This window comes from Oncorhynchus mykiss, chromosome 21 (genome assembly GCF_057628025.1).
Source record: "Oncorhynchus mykiss isolate SJ-2025 chromosome 21, ASM5762802v1, whole genome shotgun sequence".
Taxonomy (NCBI): Eukaryota; Metazoa; Chordata; class Actinopteri; order Salmoniformes; family Salmonidae; genus Oncorhynchus; species Oncorhynchus mykiss.
In genome coordinates this window covers 1392501-1415000 of record NC_143042.1, presented here as the reverse complement: position 1 = coordinate 1415000, position 22500 = coordinate 1392501, and the positions used below count along the sequence as shown (strand labels likewise).

General features: G+C 47.0%; 1 protein-coding gene across 6 annotated transcripts in view; it reads left to right on the top strand.

Annotated features, from left to right (window-relative positions):
• Positions 1-22500, top strand: part of LOC110513868 (ELKS/Rab6-interacting/CAST family member 1) — a 541524-nt gene that overhangs the window by 27113 nt on the left and 491911 nt on the right. For all 6 annotated transcript variants that reach the window (XR_016490094.1, XR_016490093.1, XM_090213395.1 and 3 more), the window contains exons 2-3: positions 12715-13129; positions 16126-16605. Coding sequence is in view for 4 of the 6 variants with exons in the window: in XM_090213395.1 (XP_090069521.1) it covers positions 12896-13129; positions 16126-16605 (714 nt within the window). In the remaining 2 variants the exon portion in view is untranslated. The remainder of the gene's footprint in view (positions 1-12714; positions 13130-16125; positions 16606-22500) is intronic.

The window sequence follows — 22500 nt, the reverse complement described above, 5'->3', positions numbered from 1 at the left end:
AACTCACAACAATAACACTCCTGTCTGTCTGTCTGTCTGTCTCAAGTCTGTCTGTCTGTCCTTCTCTCAAGTCTCTCTTTCTGTCTGTCCTTCTCTCTCAAGTCTCTCTTTCTATGTCTGTCCTTCTCTCTCAAGTCTCTCTTTCTATGTTTCTGTCCTTCTCTCTCAAGTCTCTGTCTGTCTGTCCTTCTCTCTCAAGTCTCTCTTTCTATGTTTCTGTTCTTCTCTCTCAAGTCTCTGTCTGTCTGTCCTTCTCTCTCAAGTCTCTCTTTCTGTCTGTTCTTCTCTCCCAAGTCTCTCTTTCTGTCTGTCCTTCCCTCTCAAGTCTCTCTTTCTGTCTGTCCTTCTCTCTCAAGTCTCTCTTTCTGTCTGTCCTTCTCTCTCAAGTCTCTCTTTCTGTCTGTCCTTCTCTCAAGTCTCTCTTTCTGTCTGTTCTTCTCTCTCAAGTCTCTCTTTCTATGTCTGTCCTTCTCTCTCAAGTCTATTTCTGTCTGTTCTTCTCTCTCAAGTCTCTCTGTCTGTCTCTTCTTCTCTCTCAAGTCTCCCTTTCTATGTCTCTCAAGTCTTACTTTCTGTCTGTCTGTCCCTCTCTCTCAAGTCTCTCTTTCTGTCTGTCCTTCTCTCTCAAGTCTATCTTTCTATCTCTGTCCTTCTCTCTCAAGTCTCTCTTTCTGTCTGTTCTTCTCTCTCAAGTCTCTCTTTCTATGTCTGTCCTTCTCTCTCAAGTCTCTCTTTCTGTCTGTTCTTCTCTCTCAAGTCTCTCTTTCTATGTCTGTCCTTCTCTCTCAAGTCTCTCTTTCTGTCTGTTCTTCTCTCTCAAGTCTCTCTTTCTGTCTGTCCTTCTCTCTCAAGTCTCTCTTTCTGTCTGTCCTTCTCTCTCAAGTCTCTTTTCTCTTCCTCTCTATGTTTCTAACTCTTTCCCTCTTTTCTTCTTTGTCTTGTTGCAGACCAGCTATTTACTGTTATGTAGAAGAGAGTGTCTTCTACAATGATCATCCTCACTCCGTCTGACTAGAACCACAGTAGCCTTGACAGGCTGCAGGGTGAACGTGACAACACTGCGTCTGGCTTTGTGAGAACACAGTAGCAAAGTCCTGCAATGGTTTAACCATATTATAGTGGTGTTATTCTGCTTCGCTGTGACTCAACCAGAGAAATTAAGATGATTAGCATCAAACTAACCACAAGGTCAAACACAACCCAGAATGAGATGTTGTTGTGTTGTCAGAGAGGCAGAGATGACAGTCCCTTAAGCAGATCATCCACCTACACAATTTACACTTCATTTGAGTTAGGGATGTAGAGGGGGGGAGGGATGTAGAGGGGGGGAGGGATGTAGAGGGGGGGAGGGATGTAGAGGGAGGGAGGGATGTAGAGGGAGGGAGGGATGTAGAGGGAGGGAGGGAGGGATGTAGAGGGGGGGAGGGAGGGATGTAGAGGGGGGGAGGGAGGGATGTAGAGGGGGGGAGGGAGGAATGTAGAGGGAGGGAGGGATGCAGAGGGAGGGAGGGATGCAGAGGGAGGGAGGGAGGGATGCAGAGGGAGGGAGGGATGCAGAGGGAGGGATGTAGAGGGGGGAAGGGAGGGATGTAGAGGGGGGAGGGAGGGATGTAGAGGGGGGAGGTAGGGATGTAGAGGGGGGAGGGATGCAGAGGGAGGGAGGGAGGGATGTAGAGGGAGGGAGGGATGCAGAGGGAGGGAGGGGTGCAGAGGGAGGGAGGGGTGCAGAGGGAGGGAGGGATGTAGAGGGAGGGAGGGATGGATGTAGAGGGAGGGATGTAGAGGGAGGGATGTAGAGGGAGGGAGGGAGGGATGTAGAGGGAGGGTTGTAGAGGGAGGGATGTAGAGGGAGGGATGTAGAGGGAGGGAGGGAGGGATGTAGAGGGAGGGAGGGATGCAGAGGGAGAGAGGGATGTAGAGGGAGGGAGGGAGGGATGCAGAGGGAGAGAGGGATGTAGAGGGAGGGAGGGAGGGATGTAGAGGGGGGAGGGAGGGAGGGATGTAGAGGGAGGGAGGGATGTAGAGGGGGGGAGGGAGGGATGTAGAGGGAGGGAGGGATGTAGAGGGGGGGAGGGAGGGATGTAGAGGGGGGGAGGGAGGGATGTAGAGGGGGGAGGGAGGGATGTAGAGGGAGGGAGGGATGTAGAGGGAGGGAGGGATGTAGAGGGAGGGAGGGATGTAGAGGGAGGGCGGGATGTAGAGGGAGGGAGGGAGGGATGTAGAGGGGGGAGGGAGGGATGCAGAGGGAGGGAGGGATATAGAGGGAGGGAGAGAGGGATGTAGAGGGAGGGAGGGAGGGATGTAGAGGGAGGGAGGGATGTAGAGGGGGGGAGGGAGGGATGTAGAGGTAGGGAGGGATGTAGAGGTAGGGAGGGATGTAGAGGGGGGAGGGAGGGATGCAGAGGGAGGGAGGGAGGGATGTGGAGGGAGGGATGTAGAGGGAGGGAGGGAGGGATGTAGAGGGAGGGAGGGAGGGAGGGATATAGAGGGAGGGAGGGAGGGATATAGAGGGAGGGAGAGAGGGATGTAGAGGGAGGGAGGGATGCAGAGGGGGGGAGCGAGGGATGCAGAGGGAGGGAGGGATGTAGAGGGGGGAGGGAGGGATGTAGAGGGGGGAGGGAGGGATATAGAGGGAGGGAGAGAGGGGTGTAGAGGGAGGGAGGGATGTAGAGGGAGGGAGGTATGCAGAGGGAGGGAGGGATGCCTGGATAGATTGTGGATATGGCCTGGATAGATGGGACATTAGTTGTTATTGTGGATATGGCCTGGATAGATGGGACATTAGTTGTTATTGTGGATATGGCCTGGATAGATGGGATATTAGTTGTTATTGTGGATATGGCCTGGATAGATGGGACATTAGTTGTTATTGTGGATATGGCCTGGATAGATGGGACATTAGTTGTTATTGTGGATATGGCCTGGATAGATGGGACATTAGTTGATATTGTGGATATGGCCTGGGTAGATGGGACATTAGTTGATATTGTGGATATGGCCTGGGTAGATGGGACATTAGTTGTTATTGTGGATATGGCCTGGATAGATGGGACATTAGTTGTTATTGTGGATATGGCCTGGATAGATGGGACATTAGTTGTTATTGTGGATATGGCCTGGATAGATGGGACATTAGTTGATATTGTGGATATGGCCTGGGTAGATGGGACATTAGTTGTTATTGTGGATATGGCCTGGATAGATGGGACATTAGTTGTTATTGTGGATATTGCCTGGATAGATGGGACATTAGTTGTTATTGTGGATATGGCCTGGATTAGAGTTGGACATTTTTGTGAATATTCAGAGGTGTTAATTAATGTTCCATGGTAATTAACGGGAATATATGGGAATTAACGGGAATATATGGGAATTAACGGGAATATATGGGAATGAATATTAATACCATTTAAATGTAGATGTTTTTTGTATTGGATATATTTACCATATCATATGGAGACAGAAACCTTTTACCTCATCATACGTAGACATAAATCAAATGATTAAATCCTTCCAATAGAAATACAAAAAATATTTAGTTATGAATTGAACTTTAATTAAATGAGTTGACTCTTCACATGGGATGATTTCACTGAACAACAGAAAGGGAATACTGAATGATCCCCAATGATCCATCGCATCTCCCAAAAATGTTTTCAACATAAATCTATAAAATTATAGTCTAGAAACTAAAGCTTTGGTTGTCTTCCTCTCAGGCTTCCATGTCTTCTCCCTGGACCTCCTCAATGTCCACCTCTTGAACATCAGACTCTCAGGCTTCCATGTCTTCTCCCTGGACCTCCTCAATGTCCACCTCTTAAATATCAGACTCTCAGGCTTCCATGTCTTCTCCCTGGACCTCCTCAATGTCCACCTCTTGAACATCAGACTCTCAGGCTTCCATGTCTTCTCCCTGGACCTCCTCAATGTCCACCTCTTAAATATCAGACTCTCAGGCTTCCATGTCTTCTCCCTGGACCTCCTCAATGTCCACCTCTTGAACATCAGACTCTCAGGCTTCCATGTCTTCTCCCTGGACCTCCTCAATGTCCACCTCTTGAACGTCAGACTCTCAGGCTTCCATGTCTTCTCCCTGGACCTCCTCAATGTCCACCTCTTGAACGTCAGACTCTCAGACTTCCATGTCTTCTCCCTGGACCTCCTCAATGTCCACCTCTTGAACATCAGACTCTCAGGCTTCCATGTCTTCTCCCTGGACCTCCTCAATGTCCACCTCTTGAACATCAGACTCTCAGGCTTCCATGTCTTCTCCCTGGACCTCCTCAATGTCCACCTCTTGAACGTCAGACTCTCAGACTTCCATGTCTTCTCCCTGGACCTCCTCAATGTCCACCTCTTGAACATCAGACTCTGAGGCCTCATCTTCACTGTCACTTTCCAACCTTGTTGAGGCTCGTTGTCAGGCTCAAAAAGCCTCAAATTTGCCCAGATGGCCACCAATTTTACAACCCTTGTATTGGTCAGCCTGTTGCGTGCTTTGGTGTGTGTGTGTGTGTGTGTGTGTGTGTGTGTTCCCATTCAAGGACCACTTGTGCTCTGAGGTGGATGATGTTGGTGGGATTTGGAGGATGATGGAGGCAACAGGGGAAAGAGCCTCAGATCCACAAAGTCCTTTCCATCAGGTGGCTGATGAGATATGTTGGCACAACTGCCATATTGCATCTCCATCCCAAAGCCCTTGCTTGGAAGTGTACTTCGCCAGACTGCCAAGAACCTTGCCCTCATCCAGGCCAAGGTGGCGAGAGACGGTAGTGATGGCACCATAGGCCTTGTTGATCTCTGCACCAGACAGGATGCTCTTGCCAGCATACTTGGGGTCCAACATGTACGCTGCGGGGTGTTTGGGCTTCAGGCAGAAGTCTTCATGCTTTTTGATGTATTTCAGAACTGCAGTTTCCTCTGCTTGGAGCAACAGTAAAGTAGGCAGGGCAGTATGGATTTATTCTCTTACATCTGCAAGCAGAGTCTGAACATCAGACAGGATGGCATTGTCTCCGTCAATCCGTACAATGGCTACTGCTGTAGATTTCTGGAGTTTCAGGCTGCTTACCACTCTCTCCCAAAATACATCATCCAGGAGGATCCTCTTGATGGGACTGTCCATATTGGCAGACTGTGATATGGCCATTTCTTGGAGAGACTCCTTCCCCTCCAGGAGACTGTCAAACATGATGACAACACCACCCCAACGGGTGTTACTGGGCAGCTTCAATGTGGTTGTCTTATTCTTCTCACTTTGCTTGGTGAGGTAGATTGCTGATGAGCCTTCACATAGCTAACCATTTCCTTGGCTCTCTTGTAGAGTGTATCCATTGTTTTCAGTACCATGATGTTCTTGAAGAGCAGATTCAATGCATGAGCAGCACAGCCAATGGGTGTAGGACTCCTCTGCTTTAGACCAAGCAGCCTTCATGTTCGCAGCATTGTCTGTCACCAGTGCAAATACCTTCTGTGGTCCAAGGTCATTGAGGACTGCCTTCAGCTCATCTGCAATGTAGATTCTGGTGTGTCTGTTGCCCCTTGTGTCTGTGCTCTTGTAGAATACTGTTTGAGGGGTGGAAATTATGTAGTTAAGTATTCCTTGCCCACGAACATTTGACCACCCATCAGAGATGATTGCAATACAGTCTGCTTTCTCTATAATTTGCTTGACCTTCACTTGAACTCTGTTCAACTCTGTATCCAGCAAATTAGTAGGTAAAACATGTCTGGTTGGAGGGGTGTATGCTGGGTGAAGAACATTCAGAAATCTCTTCCAATACACATTGCCTGTGAGCATCAGAGGTGAACCAGTTCCATACACAGCTCGAGCAAGACATTCATCAGAATTTCTCTGACTACGTTCCTCCATTGAGTCAAAAACCTTCTGATTCCAGGAGGACCATGAGCTGTTGCTATCGATAAGGTGTCTGATTCATCATTTTCACCTTGAATAGCAGTAAAGGGACTTTTGTCAGAAGTTGCTTGTTGTGAGGACTGAGGGAACTTTATGCACTTGGCCAGATGATTTGGCACAGTATTTGCAAATGTACACAGCTTTTCCTTCTACATTAGCTACAGGGAAATGTCTCCACATATCAGATAGTGCCTGTGGAATTTTCCTGTAAAGATTATAATTTTTTATTAGTAAAGAAAAAACAAATACAATTTCATGTTCAGATAAATAGTTAAGCAGTTAAACAACTCCTTTGTAAGATAAATGTTTTAAAATGAAACATGTATGGAAACAGGTGAATTAACGCTCCTCAGTTAGCAGGCTCAAGCAAGCTAAAACCCACATGGTAGCAAAAACTAATTGGCAGAAATTGTTAACCATTAAAAAATGATTTAAACACACTTTGTTGTAAGCTACTATTTACTAATTAACGAAAAATAATGTATGTCATTTAAAATATATTCACCTCACCCAGTATTGTAATCAAAACTTACCAGAAAGCATGTAGTCCTTGGCTCAGACAGTGTAGTAGTGTGGGCTCAATAGAATCTCATTAGTGTGCAAGATCTTGAGAATCAGCTGTACATGTGATGGATGAATGCACTGTGGTTCCATTAAATTGGGGATAGTTTAACCAAAATATGCCACAAGACCTAGAATTGCCTTATGTGTATCCCAGCTTCACTGTTATAAATTTAAGCAAAATTCCCCAAATTCCAGGGCTTAACTTCCCATGGAAAAATTCCAGAAATTTAGCGTAAAGTTTCCGACCCTTTGCAACCCCAGCCAGGATAGATGGATCCATAGTTGTTATTCCCTGATGCTTATTGATTAGCTAGTCCAGGGGTATTCAACTCTTCCTCTATGAGGTCCGGAGCCTGCTGGTTTTCTGTTCTACCTGATCATTCATATCATCCACCTGGTGTCCCAGGTCTAAACCAGTTTATTTTTATTTTTTTTATTTCACCTTTATTTAACCAGGTAGGCTAGTTGAGAACAAGTTCTCATTTGCAACTGCGACCTGGCCAAGATAAGGCATAGCAGTGTGAACAGACAACACAGAGTTACACATGGAGTAAACAATTAACAAGTCAATAACACAGTAGAAAAAAGGGGAGTCTATATATACATTGTGTGCAAAAGGCATGAGAAGGTAGGCAAATAATTACAATTATGCAGATTAACACTGGAGTGATAAATGATCAGATGGTTATGTACAGGTAGAGATATTGGTGTGCAAAAGAGCAGAAAAATAAATAAATAAAAACAGTATGGGGATGAGGTAGGTGAAAAAGGGTGGGCTATTTACCAATAGACTATGTACAGCTGCAGCGATCGGTTAGCTGCTCAGATAGCAGATGTTTGAAGTTGGTGAGGGAGATAAAAGTCTCCAGCTTCAGCGATTTTTGCAATTCGTTCCAGTCACAGGCAGCAGAGAACTGGAACGAAAGGCGGCCAAATGAGGTGTTGGCTTTAGGGATGATCAGTGAGATACACCTGCTGGAGCGCGTGCTACGGATGGGTGTTGCCATCGTAACCAGTGAACTGAGATAAGGCGGAGCTTTACCTAGCATGGACTTGTAGATGACCTGGAGCCAGTGGGTCTGGCGACGAATATGTAGCGAGGGCCAGCCGACTAGAGCATACAAGTCGCAGTGGTGGGTGGTATAAGGTGCTTTAGTGACAAAACGGATGGCACTGTGATAAACTGCATCCAGTTTGCTGAGTAGAGTGTTGGAAGCAATTTTGTAGATGACATCGCCGAAGTCGAGGATCGGTAGGATAGTCAGTTTTACTAGGGTAAGTTTGGCGGCGTGAGTGAAGGAGGCTTTGTTGCGGAATAGAAAGCCGACTCTTGATTTGATTTTCGATTGGAGATGTTTGATATGGGTCTGGAAGGAGAGTTTAGAGTCTAGCCAGACACCTAGGTACTTATAGATGTCCACATATTCAAGGTCGGAACCATCCAGGGTGGTGATGCTGGTCAGGCGTGCGGGTGCAGGCAGCGAACGGTTGAAAAGCATGCATTTGGTTTTACTAGCGTTTAAGAGCAGTTGGAGGCCACGGAAGGAGTGCTGTATGGCATTGAAGCTCGTTTGGAGGTTAGATAGCACAGTGTCCAAGGACGGGCCGGAAGTATATAGAATGGTGTCGTCTGCGTAGAGGTGGATCAGGGAATCGCCCGCAGCATGAGAAACATCATTGATATATACAGAGAAAAGAGTCGGCCCGAGAATTGAACCCTGTGGCACCCCCATAGAGACTGCCAGAGGACCGGACAGCATGCCCTCCGATTTGACACACTGAACTCTGTCTGCAAAGTAATTGGTGAACCAGGCAAGGCAGTCATCCGAAAAACCGAGGCTACTGAGTCTGCCGATAAGAATACGGTGATTGACAGAGTCGAAAGCCTTGGCAAGGTCTATGAAGACGGCTGCACAGTACTGTCTTTTATCGATGGCGGTTATGATATCGTTTAGTACCTTGAGCGTGGCTGAGGTACACCCGTGACCGGCTCGGAAACCAGATTGCACAGCGGAGAAGGTACGGTGGGATTCAAGATGGTCAGTGACCTGTTTGTTGACTTGGCTTTCGAAGACCTTAGATAGGCAGGGCAGGATGGATATAGGTCTGTAACAGTTTGGGTCCAGGGTGTCGCCCCCTTTGAAGAGGGGGATGACTGCGGCATCTTTCCAATCCTTGGGGATCTCAGACGATATGAAAGAGAGGTTGAACAGGCTGGTAATAGGGGTTGCGACAATGGCGGCGGATAGTTTCAGGAATAGAGGGTCCAGATTGTCAAGCCCAGCTGATTTGTACGGGTCCAGGTTTTGCAGCTCTTTCAGAACATCTGCTATCTGGATTTGGGTAAAGGAGAACCTGGAGAGGCTTGGGCGAGTAGCTGCGGGGGGGGGGAGCTGTTGGCCGAGGTTGGAGTAGCCAGGCGGAAGGCATGGCCAGCCGTTGAGAAATGCTTGTTGAAGTTTTCGATAATCATGGATTTATCGGTGGTGACCGTGTTACCTAGCCTCAGTGCAGTGGGCAGCTGGGAGGAGGTGCTCTTGTTCTCCATGGACTTCACAGTGTCCCAGAACTTTTTGGAGTTGGAGCTGCAGGATGCAAACTTCTGCCTGAAGAAGTTGGCTTTAGCTTTCCTGACTGACTGTGTGTATTGGTTCCTGACTTCCCTGAACAGTTGCATATCGCGGGGACTATTCGATGTTAGTGCAGTCCGCCACAGGATGTTTTTGTGCTGGTCGAGGGCAGTCAGGTCTGGAGTGAACCAGGGGCTATATCTGTTCTTAGTTCTGCATTTTTTGAACGGAGCATGCTTATCTAAAATGGTGAGGAAGTTACTTTTAAAGAAAGACCAGGCATCCTCAACTGACGGGATGAGGTCAATGTCCTTCCAGGATACCCGGGCCAGGTCGATTAGAAAGGCCTGCTCACAGAAGTGTTTTAGGGAGCGTACAGAAACTAAAACAATGATAACTAACCTGCACAACAGTATACAAGGCATATTGGTTTTGGCCTTTCTAGGGAGTTTTTCCTAGCCACCGTGCTTCTTCACCTGCATTGCTTGCTGTTTGGGGTTTTAGGCTGGGTTTCTGTACAGCACTTTGAGATATCAGCTGATGTACGAAGGGCTATATAAAATAAATTTGATTTGAAATTTGATTTGGTTTGACAGTGATGAGGGGTGGTCGTTTGACTGCGGCTCTGTAGCGGATACAGGCAATGAGGCAGTGATCGCTGAGATCCTGGTTGAAGACAGCGGAGGTGTATTTGGAGGGCCAGTTGGTCAGGATGACGTCAATGAGGGTGCCCTTGTTTACAGAGTTAGGGTTGTACCTGGTGGGTTCCTTGATGATTTGAGTGAGATTGAGGGCATCTAGCTTAGATTGTAGGACTGCCGGGGTGTTAGGCATATCCCAGTTTAGGTCACCTAACAGAACAAACTCTGAAGCTAGATGGGGGGCGATCAATTCACAAATGGTGTCCAGGGCACAGCTGGGAGCTGAGGGGGGTCGGTAGCAGGCGGCAACAGTGAGAGACTTATTTCTGGAGAGAGTAATTTTCAAAATTAGTAGTTTGAACTGTTTGGGTATGGACCTGGAAAGTATGACATTACTTTGCAGGCTATCTCTGCAGTAGACTGCAACTCCTCCCCCTTTGGCAGTTCTATCTTGACGGAAGATGTTATAGTTGGGTATGGAAATCTCAGAATTTTTGGTGGCCTTCCTGAGCCAGGATTCAGACACGGCAAGGACATCAGGGTTAGCAGAGTGTGCTAGAGCAGTGAGTAAGACAAACTTAGGGAGGAGGCTTCTGATGTTGACATGCATGAAACCAAGGCTTTTTCGATCACAGAAGTCAACAAATGAGGGTGCCTGGGGACATGCAGGGCCTGGGTTTACCTCCACATCACCCGCGGAACAGAGAAGGAGTAGTATGAGGGTGCGGCTGAAGGCTATCAAAACTGGTCGCCTAGGGCGTTGGGGACAGAGAATAAGAGGAGCAGGTTTCTGGGCATGGTAGAATATATTCAGGGCATAATGCGCAAACAGGGGTATGGTGGGGTGCGGGTACAGCGGAGGTAAGCCCAGGCACTGGGTGATGATGAGAGAGGTTGTATCTCTGGACATGCTGGTTGTAATGGGTGAGGTCACCGCATGTGTGGGGGGTGGGACAAAGGAGGTATCAGGGGTATAAAGAGTGGAACTAGGGGCTCCATTGTAAACTAAAACAATGATAACTAACCTGCACAACAGTATACAAGGCATATTGACATTTGAGAGAGACATACAGCGAGGCATACAGTAATCACAGGTGTTGAATCAGTCCCTGATTAGAGGGAACAACATGCAGTGGAACTGGCTTGGAGGTCCAGAGTTGAGTTTGAGGGAGCTAGTCTATATCCACTGATGAAGAAAGACTGTATTGAGTATTGGATTTTCCAATGGCTTGTGGAGGCAGATGGTATTGAGTGTGTTTTCCAGATTGTTATTGGGTGGTGACAGAAAGAGAGACGGAGAGAGAGCCTGCGTGTGTGTGTGTGTGTGTGTGTGTGTGTGTGTGTGTGTGTGTGTGTGTGTGTGTGTGTGTGTGTGTGGAATGGGAGGCGTGTTGCTTCAGTTAGAAAGGGCAATGTGGTCTGGAACACAATTTATTATGGAAACCACAGAGAGGTGATTATTGCAGAGGGAGAATGTGGATGGCTTACTAGAAGAGAGAGGAAGGGAGGGAGAGAAAGAGTAGGAAAGAGAGAGAGACTCCTCTGCTGGCGGGGAGTCATCCAGACAGGCAGGCAGCTAGAGTAAATACAGTATGGCATGTGAGTGACCCAGATACAACCTGGACCTGGCCAGGAGACTGGAGAGGAGAGGAGGCAGGAGAGGAGGCTGATTATTGCCAGAGCTGTTCATTAGGCCATTATTTCCATCCACTGTCCTCTCTCTCTTTACTCCAGCCTGTGTCCTCTATCCTGTGTGTAGTGTCTTTACTCCAGCCTGTGCCCTCTATCCTGTGTGTAGTGTCTTTACTACAGCCTGTGTCCTCTATCCTGTGTGTAGTGTCTTTACTCCAGCCTGTGTCCTCTGTCCTGTGTGTAGTGTCTTTACTACAGCCTGTGTCCTCTATCCTGTGTGTAGTGTCTTTACTCCAGCCTGTGTCCTCTATCCTGTGTGTAGTGTCTTTACTCCAGCCTGTGTCCTCTGTCCTGTGTGTAGTGTCTTTACTACAGCCTGTGTCCTCTGTATACCTGTGAGCTATAAATGGAAACTTCCATGGCTTATTCTCTGTATTGTCTACTGTACACAGACTTTCAAACACACAACATTACAAAAGGAGCTGCACACTGTATGGGACTTATTACATTATGGCATGCTGCCATGTCACTGTGAATTCTCAGTGATGTGACTCAGGGGAGTGGGGAATTCTCAGTGATGTAACTCAGGGGAGTGGTGAATTCTCAGTGATGTAACTCAGGGGAGTGGGGAATTCTCAGTGATGTAACTCAGGGGAGTGATAAATTCTCAGTGATGTAACTCAGGGGAGTGGTGAATTCTCAGTGATGTAACTCAGGGGAGTGGGGAATTCTCAGTGATGTAACTCAGGGGAGTGGGGAATTCTCAGTGATGTAACTCAGGGGAGTGGTGAATTCTCAGTGATGTAACTCAGGGGAGTGGTGAATTCTCAGTGATGTAACTCAGGGGAGTGGTGAATTCTCAGTGATGTAACTCAGGGGAGTGGTGAATTCTCAGTGATGTAACTCAGGGGAGTGGTGAATTCTCAGTGATGTAACTCAGGGGAGTGGTGAATTCTCAGTGATGTAACTCAGGGGAGTGGAGAATTCTCAGTGATGTAACTCAGGGGAGTGGTAAATTCTCAGTGATGTAACTCAGGGGAGTGGTGAATTCTCAGTGATGTAACTCAGGGGAGTGGGTAATTCTCAGTGATGTAACTCAGGGGAGTGGGGAATTCTCAGTGATGTAACTCAGGGGAGTGGTGAATTCTCAGTGATGTAACTCAGGGGAGTGGTGAATTCTCAGTGATGTAACTCAGGGGAGTGGAGAATTCTCAGTGATGTAACTCAGGGGAGTGGTAAATTCTCAGTGCTGTAACTCAGGGGAGTGGTGAATTCTCAGTGATGTAACTCAGGGGAGTGGTGAATTCTCAGTGATGTAACTCAGGGGAGTGGGGAATTCTCTCCTCTTTTTTTTAGCTTAAAGTCTTTTCTCTCTTTCTCTCTCTTACAGATTATTGCCTCATCCTAGGACCCCTTCAGCTGAGACAGACTGCCAGTCAGTAACCACATAGTGTAACACTCTTTGTATCAGGGCACTGTAGTCCACATCTATTGGAGGATCACTTAGTCTCAGTATCTCACCTTTAACCCCTCACCCCCACCCCTTGACCCTTAACCCCTGACCCCTAACCATGTACGGCAGCTCCCGCTCCGTTGCCAAGATGGAGGGCAACAACGGCAGCAGTCAGAGTCCCGGTCGCTCCCCCTGCCTGCCCCGCTCCCCGCGCCTCGGCCACCGTCGCACCAACAGTACAGGAGGCCCCGGGGGAAAGACCCTCTCCATGGAGAACATCCAGTCTCTGAACGCGGCCTATGCCACCTCCGGACCCATGTACCTCAGTGACAACGAGGTCATCTCTCAACAGGTGATCTAGTAATACAATATGACGTGTCGTTTAGCAGAGGTTTTTTTAAATCCAAAATGACCTTCTGTTCTTTTTAAATCAGGAGTCGTAAACCTTTTCTTGCCCAGGGACCCCCTCCCAGGCAAACCGGCGACCCAGGGACCCTCATCATACGTTAGCAAAACAATAGTTTGTATATCATTATCATCCCCAGGTGAATGATAGTGGCAGGACAAGTAATCAACCTGTTCAAATGTATTGATTTGGTAGATGGTTTTTCATGATAATTGGAACAGGAAGTGTAACTCTAATATAGCCTATCAGCCAGGAAGTGTAACTCTAATATAGCCTATCAGCCAGGAAGTGTAACTCTAATATAGCCTATCAGCCAGGAAGTGTAACTCTAATATAGCCTATCAGCCAGGAAGTGTAACTCTAATATAGCCTATCAGCCAGGAAGTGTAACTCTAATATAGCCTATCAGCCAGGAAGTGTAACTCTAATATAGCCTATCAGCCAGGAAGTGTAACTCTAATATAGCCTATCAGCCAGGAAGTGTAACTCTAATATAGCCTATCAGCCAGGAAGTGTAACTCTAATATAGCCTATCAGCCAGGAAGTGTAACTCTAATATAGCCTATCAGCCAGGAAGTGTAACTACAAACACATTTTCACTAAGAGCAGTTGTTTAGCTGGTGAAACAAAGGTTAGCCATGTGTTGGCACAAATTAATGTCCTAGTTAAGAAAGCTGACCGGAAGCCAGTGGCACTGCCACACTGGTCGCCTGTCTGTGGCTGCTGTTTCATAGACTGTGTCAGATACTGCACTGAGGGGAATTGGCTCCAATGAGGGGAATTGGCTCCAATGAGGGGAATTGGCTCCAATGAGGGGAATTGGCTCAGTATTAGGAGTTAAAAATAAGGTTGACATCTTTAGAAAGAAGATATTGTTGTCTTTTCTACTGTAGTTATATCATTTACATTTAGTTTATTCTGTTGTTACTAGTGATATTCATTAAAAACATTGAAAGAATGCAAAATATGTACTGCTCCTTCCAGTCTAACTACATGTACTGATCCTTCCAGTCTAACTACATGTACTGATCCTTCCAGTATAATTGCAGACCCTCTACAGTACCTCTAGGGATCCGCGGACGCCCGGTTGAATAAACCTGTTTTAAATTACACTATGGCTAGCACCTTGCTTTTACCGAAGACACTTTCTGTATGGCTAGCACCTTGGTTTTACCAAATACACTTCCTGTATGACTAGCACCTTGCTTTTACCAAATACACTTTCTGTATGGCTAGCACCTTGCTTTTACCAAATACACTTCCTGTATGGCTAGCACCTTGCTTTTACCAAATACACTTTCTGTATGGCTAGCACCTTGCTTTTACCAAATACACTTCCTGTATGGCTAGCACTTCCTGTATGGCTAGCACCTTGCTTTTACCAAATACACTTCCTGTATGGCTAGCACCTTGCTTTTACCAAATACACTTCCTGTATGGCTAGCACCTTGCTTTTACCAAAGACACTTCCTGTATGGCTAGCACCTTGCTTTTACCAAATACACTTCCTGTATGGCTAGCCCCTTGGTTTTACCAAAGACACTTCCTGTATGACTAGCCCCTTGCTTTTACCAGAGACACTTCCTGTATGGCTAGCACCTTGCTTTTACCAGAGACACTTCCTGTATGGCTAGCACCTTGCTTTTACCAGAGACACTTCCTGTATGGCTAGCACCTTGCTTTTACCAGAGACACTTCCTGTATGGCTAGCACCTTGCTTTTACCAGAGACACTTCCTGTATGGCTAGCACCTTGCTTTTACCAAATACACTTCCTGTATTGCTAGCACCTTGCTTTTACCAAAGACACTTCCTGTATGACTAGCCCCTTGGTTTTACCAAAGACACTTCCTGTATGACTAGCCCCTTGCTTTTACCAGAGACACTTCCTGTATGGCTAGCACCTTGCTTTTACCAGAGACACTTCCTGTATGGCTAGCACCTTGCTTTTACCAGAGACACTTCCTGTATGGCTAGCACCTTGCTTTTACCAGAGACACTTCCTGTATGGCTAGCACCTTGCTTTTACCAGAGACACTTCCTGTATGACTAGCACCTTGCTTTTACCAAATACACTTCCTGTATGACTAGCACATTGGTTTTACCAAAGACACTTCCTGTATGGCTAGCACCTTGCTTTTACCAGAGACACTTCCTGTATGACTAGCACCTTGCTTTTACCAAATACACTTCCTGTATGACTAGCCCCTTGCTTTTACCAGAGACACTTCCTGTATGACTAGCACCTTGCTTTTTACCAAATACACTTCCTGTATGACTAGCACCTTGCTTTTACCAAAGACACTTCCTGTATGGCTAGCACCTTGCTTTTACCAGAGACACTTCCTGTATGGCTAGCACCTTGCTTTTACCAGAGACACTTCCTGTATGGCTAGCACCTTGCTTTTACCAGAGACACTTCCTGTATGGCTAGCACCTTGCTTTTACCAGAGACACTTCCTGTATGGCTAGCACCTTGCTTTTACCAGAGACACTTCCTGTATGGCTAGCACCTTGCTTTTACCAGAGACACTTCCTGTATGGCTAGCACCTTGCTTTTACCGAAGACACTTCCTGTATGGCTAGCACCTTGCTTTTACCGAAGACACTTCCTGTATGGCTAGCACCTTGCTTTTACCAGAGACACTTCCTGTATGGCTAGCACCTTGCTTTTACCAGAGACACTTCCTGTATGGCTAGCACCTTGCTTTTACCGAAGACACTTCCTGTATGGCTAGCACCTTGGTTTTACTAGAGACACTTCCTGTATGGCTAGCACCTTGCTTTTACCGAAGACACTTAGCTACTGTATGGATGTGAATGATTTAAATGGTTTGTATTCCTGTATGTAAATTCTGTTGTTTGTATATTTGAATATGCGGATCTTAACTAAATTAATTTTGTGGACAATAAAGTAAATCTAATCTAATCAATCTATTCTAGACCCAGGCCTATCCCAACCCCAACCACGACCCTAGCCTGCCCAAGAGCACCATGACCCTGGGTCGCTCCGGAGCAAAGCTCCCTTACGGCGTCCGGACAACCGCCATGGGCTCCAACCCCAACATCAGCCAGGGAGGTGGAGGCTCGTCCATGCCCAGTGACAGCATCGCGTTTGGGTGTGACCAAGTGTCCTCGTCCCAGTCCAGCCTCCAGCAGGCGTCCACGGTGCCTCACTCCTTACGCCAAACCAGAGACAACACCATCATGGACCTCCAGACCCAGCTGAAGGAGGTGCTGAGGGAGAACGAGCTCCTCCGGGGGGAGGTGGATGTGAAGGAGAGCAAGCTGAGCTCTTCCATGAACTCCATCAAGACCTTCTGGAGCCCCGAGCTGAAGAAGGAGAGAGCCCTGAGGAAGGACGAGGTGTCCAAGATCTCTGTCTGGAAGGAGCAGTACAGAGTGGTACAGGACGAGACTCAGGTAAGATCCTGGAGTCACTGGCAGTACATGTAGTTAGACTGGAAGGAGCAGTACATGTAGTTAGACTGGAAGGAGCAGTACATGTAGTTAGACTGGAAGGATCAGTACATGTAGTTAGACTGGAAGGATCAGTACATGTAGTTAGACTGGAAGGAGCAGTACATGTAGTTAGACTGGAAGGAGCAGTACATGTAGTTAGACTGGAAGGATCAGTACATGTAGTTAGACTGGAAGGATCAGTACATGTAGTTAGACTGGAAGGAGCAGTACATGTAGTTAGACTGGAAGGATCAGTACATGTAGTTAGACTGGAAGGAGCAGTACATGTAGTTAGACTGGAAGGAGCAGTACATGTAGTTAGACTGGAAGGAGCAGTACATGTAGTTAGACTGGAAGGAGCAGTACATGTAGTTAGACTGGAAGGAGCAGTACATGTAGTTAGACTGGAAGGATCAGTACATGTAGTTAGACTGGAAGGATCAGTACATGTAGTTAGACTGGAAGGATCAGTACATGTAGTTAGACTGGAAGGAGCAGTACATGTAGTTAGACTGGAAGGATCAGTACATGTAGTTAGACTGGAAGGATCAGTGCATGTAGTTAGACTGGAAGGAGCAGTACATGTAGTTAGACTGGAAGGAGCAGTACATGTAGTTAGACTGGAAGGATCAGTACATGTAGTTAGACTGGAAGGATCAGTACATGTAGTTAGACTGGAAGGAGCAGTACATGTAGTTAGACTGGAAGGAGCAGTACATGTAGTTAGACTGGAAGGATCAGTACATGTAGTTAGACTGGAAGGATCAGTACATGTAGTTAGACTGGAAGGAGCAGTACATGTAGTTAGACTGGAAGGATCAGTACATGTAGTTAGACTGGAAGGAGCAGTACATGTAGTTAGACTGGAAGGAGCAGTACATGTAGTTAGACTGGAAGGATCAGTACATGTAGTTAGACTGGAAGGAGCAGTACATGTAGTTAGACTGGAAGGAGCAGTACATGTAGTTAGACTGGAAGGATCAGTACATGTAGTTAGACTGGAAGGATCAGTGCATGTAGTTAGACTGGAAGGAGCAGTACATGTAGTTAGACTGGAAGGATCAGTACATGTAGTTAGACTGGAAGGATCAGTACATGTAGTTAGACTGGAAGGAGCAGTACATGTAGTTAGACTGGAAGGAGCAGTACATGTAGTTAGACTGGAAGGATCAGTACATGTAGTTAGACTGGAAGGATCAGTACATGTAGTTAGACTGGAAGGATCAGTACATGTAGTTAGACTGGAAGGAGCAGTACATGTAGTTAGACTGGAAGGATCAGTACATGTAGTTAGACTGGAAGGAGCAGTACATGTAGTTAGACTGGAAGGAGCAGTACATGTAGTTAGACTGGAAGGAGCAGTACATGTAGTTAGACTGGAAGGAGCAGTACATGTAGTTAGACTGGAAGGATCAGTACATGTAGTTAGACTGGAAGGATCAGTACATGTAGTTAGACTGGAAGGATCAGTACATGTAGTTAGACTGGAAGGAGCAGTACATGTAGTTAGACTGGAAGGATCAGTACATGTAGTTAGACTGGAAGGATCAGTGCATGTAGTTAGACTGGAAGGAGCAGTACATGTAGTTAGACTGGAAGGAGCAGTACATGTAGTTAGACTGGAAGGATCAGTACATGTAGTTAGACTGGAAGGATCAGTACATGTAGTTAGACTGGAAGGAGCAGTACATGTAGTTAGACTGGAAGGAGCAGTACATGTAGTTAGACTGGAAGGATCAGTACATGTAGTTAGACTGGAAGGATCAGTACATGTAGTTAGACTGGAAGGATCAGTACATGTAGTTAGACTGGAAGGAGCAGTACATGTAGTTAGACTGGAAGGATCAGTACATGTAGTTAGACTGGAAGGAGCAGTACATGTAGTTAGACTGGAAGGAGCAGTACATGTAGTTAGACTGGAAGGAGCAGTACATGTAGTTAGACTGGAAGGAGCAGTACATGTAGTTAGACTGGAAGGATCAGTACATGTAGTTAGACTGGAAGGATCAGTACATGTAGTTAGACTGGAAGGATCAGTACATGTAGTTAGACTGGAAGGAGCAGTACATGTAGTTAGACTGGAAGGATTAGTACATGTAGTTAGACTGGAAGGATCAGTACATGTAGTTAGACTGGAAGGATCAGTACATGTAGTTAGACTGGAAGGAGCAGTACATGTAGTTAGACTGGAAGGATTAGTACATGTAGTTAGACTGGACGGAGCAGTACATGTAGTTAGACTGGAAGGAGCAGTGCATGTAGTTAGACTGGAAGGAGCAGTACATGTAGTTAGACTGGAAGGATCAGTACATGTAGTTAGACTGGAAGGATCAGTACATGTAGTTAGACTGGAAGGATCAGTACATGTAGTTAGACTGGAAGGAGCAGTACATGTAGTTAGACTGGAAGGATCAGTACATGTAGTTAGACTGGAAGGATCAGTACATGTAGTTAGACTGGAAGGATCAGTGCATGTAGTTAGACTGGAAGGAGCAGTACATGTAGTTAGACTGGAAGGAGCAGTACATGTAGTTAGACTGGAAGGAGCAGTACATGTAGTTAGACTGGAAGGAGCAGTACATGTAGTTAGACTGGAAGGAGCAGTACATGTAGTTAGACTGGAAGGAGCAGTACATGTAGTTAGACTGGAAGGAGCAGTACATGTAGTTAGACTGGAAGGAGCAGTACATGTAGTTAGACTGGAAGGAGTGTGAAGTCATTCAGGTGGGATGCAGAGACTTGCTTGGAAGTTGGGAGGTTGGTCCTAAGGGCACCTAAGGGTTCTAACCATTGGGTCAGTTGTTGGTGGTTTTGCATGGTGTTGTAACCCTGGTCAAAGAGGTCAGACTGAGTTGTATATGCTGTTAGTGCTGTTGTTGTCTCTTCCATATTTAGCTCACAGTTAGCCAGAGATCTGCCTTCCGCCTCAGATGTTTCCCCTCCGGCTGTGTGAGCGTGTGACGTCGGTCAGTGTGCAGCCGGTTCGCCTGTCTGCTGAGTTGGATGAATCTGGGGTCTGTCTGGGCAGATTTGATCCCACAAAGCTTGATCCCAACCTCTTATTGGGAACACAATTTTGAGATGGTATCCTAATTCTGTAGTGAAGGATGGAATCAGTTTTATCTAATTCTGTAGTGAAGAATGGAATCAGTTTTATCTAATTCTGTCATATAGCTCAGAAACCAGGTGTGATTTCCAGTCCTACCTGTCCTGTATCCCATCTAACCTGTCATCTAGCTCAGAAACCAGGTGTGATTTCCAGTCCTACCTGTCCTGTATCCCATCTAACCTGTCATCTAGCTCAGAAACCAGGTGTGATTTCCAGTCCTACCTGTCCTGTATCCCATCTAACCTGTCATCTAGCTCAGAAACCAGGTGTGATTTCCAGTCCTACCTGTCCTGTATCCCATCTAACCTGTCATCTAGCTCAGAAACCAGGTGTGATTTCCAGTCCTACCTGTCCTGTATCCCATCTAACCTGTCATCTAGCTCAGAAACCAGGTGTGATTTCCAGTCCTACCTGTCCTGTATCCCATCTAACCTGTCATCTAGCTCAGAAACCAGGTGTGATTTCCAGCCCCACCTGTCCTGTATCCCATCTAACCTGTCATCTAGCTCAGAAACCAGGTGTGATTTCCAGCCCCACCTGTCCTGTATCCCATCTAACCTGTTCTAAAACCGAACGGTTGCTGTGGGCATTTGATCTGATGACAGGTTAGATGGGATACAGGACAGGTAGGACTGGAAATCACACAAAGTTTTATTTTATTTCACCTTTATTTAACCAGGTAGGCTAGTTGAGAACACCTTTATTTAACCAGGTAGGCCAGTTGAGAACAAGTTCTCATTTACAACTGAGACTTGGCCAAGATAAAGCAAAGCAGTGCGACACAAACAACAACTCAGAGTTACACATGGAATAAACAAAACATACAGTCAATAATACAATAGAGAAAAAGTATATTTACAGTGAGTGCAAATGAGGTAAGATGAGGGAGGTAAGGCAATAAATAGACCATAGTGGCGAAATAATGACCCTTTAGCAATTAAACACTGATGGTGTGCAGAAGATGAATGTGCGAGTAGAGATACTGGGGTGCAAAAGAGCAAAATAAATACATAAGTACAGTTCTTCCCTGATGCCAAAAAGCAGAACTTCTGAGAAAGCCTTTAGTTGTATCTGACTAGTTTTCTCCTGTTGTTGTAATGGCTGCTGTTCTGGGGGAACCATGAGGAACCTGGTGTTTATTGACAGGCCGTCTGTAAGAATAGAGGGAGAAAGATACCTAGTCAGTTGTACAACTGAATGCATTCAACTGAAATGAGTGTTCCTCATTTAACCCCACCCCTCTGAGGTGTGGGGGGGCTGCCTTAATCGACATCCACGTCTTCAGCGCCCAGGGAACAGTGGGTTAACTGCCTTGTTCAGGGGAACAGTGGGTTAACTGCCTTGTTCAGGGGAACAGTGGGTTAACTGCCTTGTTCAGGGGAACAGTGGGTTAACTGCCTTGTTCAGGGGAACAGTGGGTTAACTGCCTTGCTCAGGGGAACAGTGCGTGAACTGCCTTGTTCAGGGGAACAGTGGGTTAACTGCCTTGTTCAGGGGAACAGTGGGTTAACTGCCTTGTTCAGGGGAACAGTGGGTTAACTGCCTTGTTCAGGGGAACAGTGGGTTAACTGCCTTGCTCAGGGGAACAGTGGGTTAACTGCCTTGCTCAGGGGAACAGTGGGTTAACTGCCTGGTTTAACCCAACCACTCTGAGGTGTGAGGGGGCTGCCTTAATCGACATCCACGTCTTCAGCGCCCAGGGAACAGTGGGTTAACTGCCTTGTTCAGGGGAACAGTGGGTTAACTGCCTTGTTCAGGGGAACAGTGGGTTAACTGCCTTGCTCAGGGGAACAGTGGGTTAACTGCCTTGCTCAGGGGAACAGTGGGTTAACTGCCTTGCTCAGGGGAACAGTGTCCGCTCGGGGATTCGATCCAGCAACCTTTCGGTTACTAGTCCAACTCTCAAACCACTAGGCTACCTGCCGCCCAGAGGAGTGGGAGAGGGAGTACTGGAGAGGGGGGAGAGAGAGTACTGGAGAGGGGGGAGAGAGAGTACTGGAGAGGGGAGAGAGAGTACTGGAGAGGGGAGAGAGAGAGTACTGGAGAGGGGAGAGAGAGAGAGTACTGGAGAGGGGAGAGAGAGAGTACTGGAGAGGGGAGAGAGAGAGTACTGGAGAGGGGAGAGAGAGAGTACTGGAGAGGGGAGAGAGAGAGTACTGGAGAGGGGAGAGAGAGAGTACTGGAGAGGGGAGAGAGAGAGTACTGGAGAGGGGAGAGAGAGAGTACTGGAGAGGGGAGAGAGAGAGTACTGGAGAGGGGAGAGAGAGAGTACTGGAGAGGGGAGAGAGAGAGTACTGGAGAGGGGAGAGAGAGAGTACTGGAGAGGGGAGAGAGAGAGTACTGGAGAGGGGGGAGAGAGAGTACTGGAGAGGGGGGAGAGAGAGTACTGGAGAGGGGGGAGAGAGAGTACTGGAGAGGGGAGAGAGAGAGTACTGGAGAGGGGAGAGAGAACTCTTAACAGGAAGCTGTGAAGTTTCATTACATACATGCTGAGATATTGGTGATGGAGAGAGTACTGGAGAGGGGGGAGAGAGAGTACTGGAGAGGGGGGAGAGAGAGTACTGGAGAGGGGGGAGAGAGAGTACTGGAGAGGGGGGAGAGAGAGTACTGGAGAGGGGGAGAGAGAGTACTGGAGAGGGGGGAGAGAGAGTACCGGAGAGGGGGGAGAGAGTACTGGAGAGGGGAGAGAGAGTACTGGAGAGGGGAGAGAGAGTACTGGAGAGGGGAGAGAGAGTACTGGAGAGGGG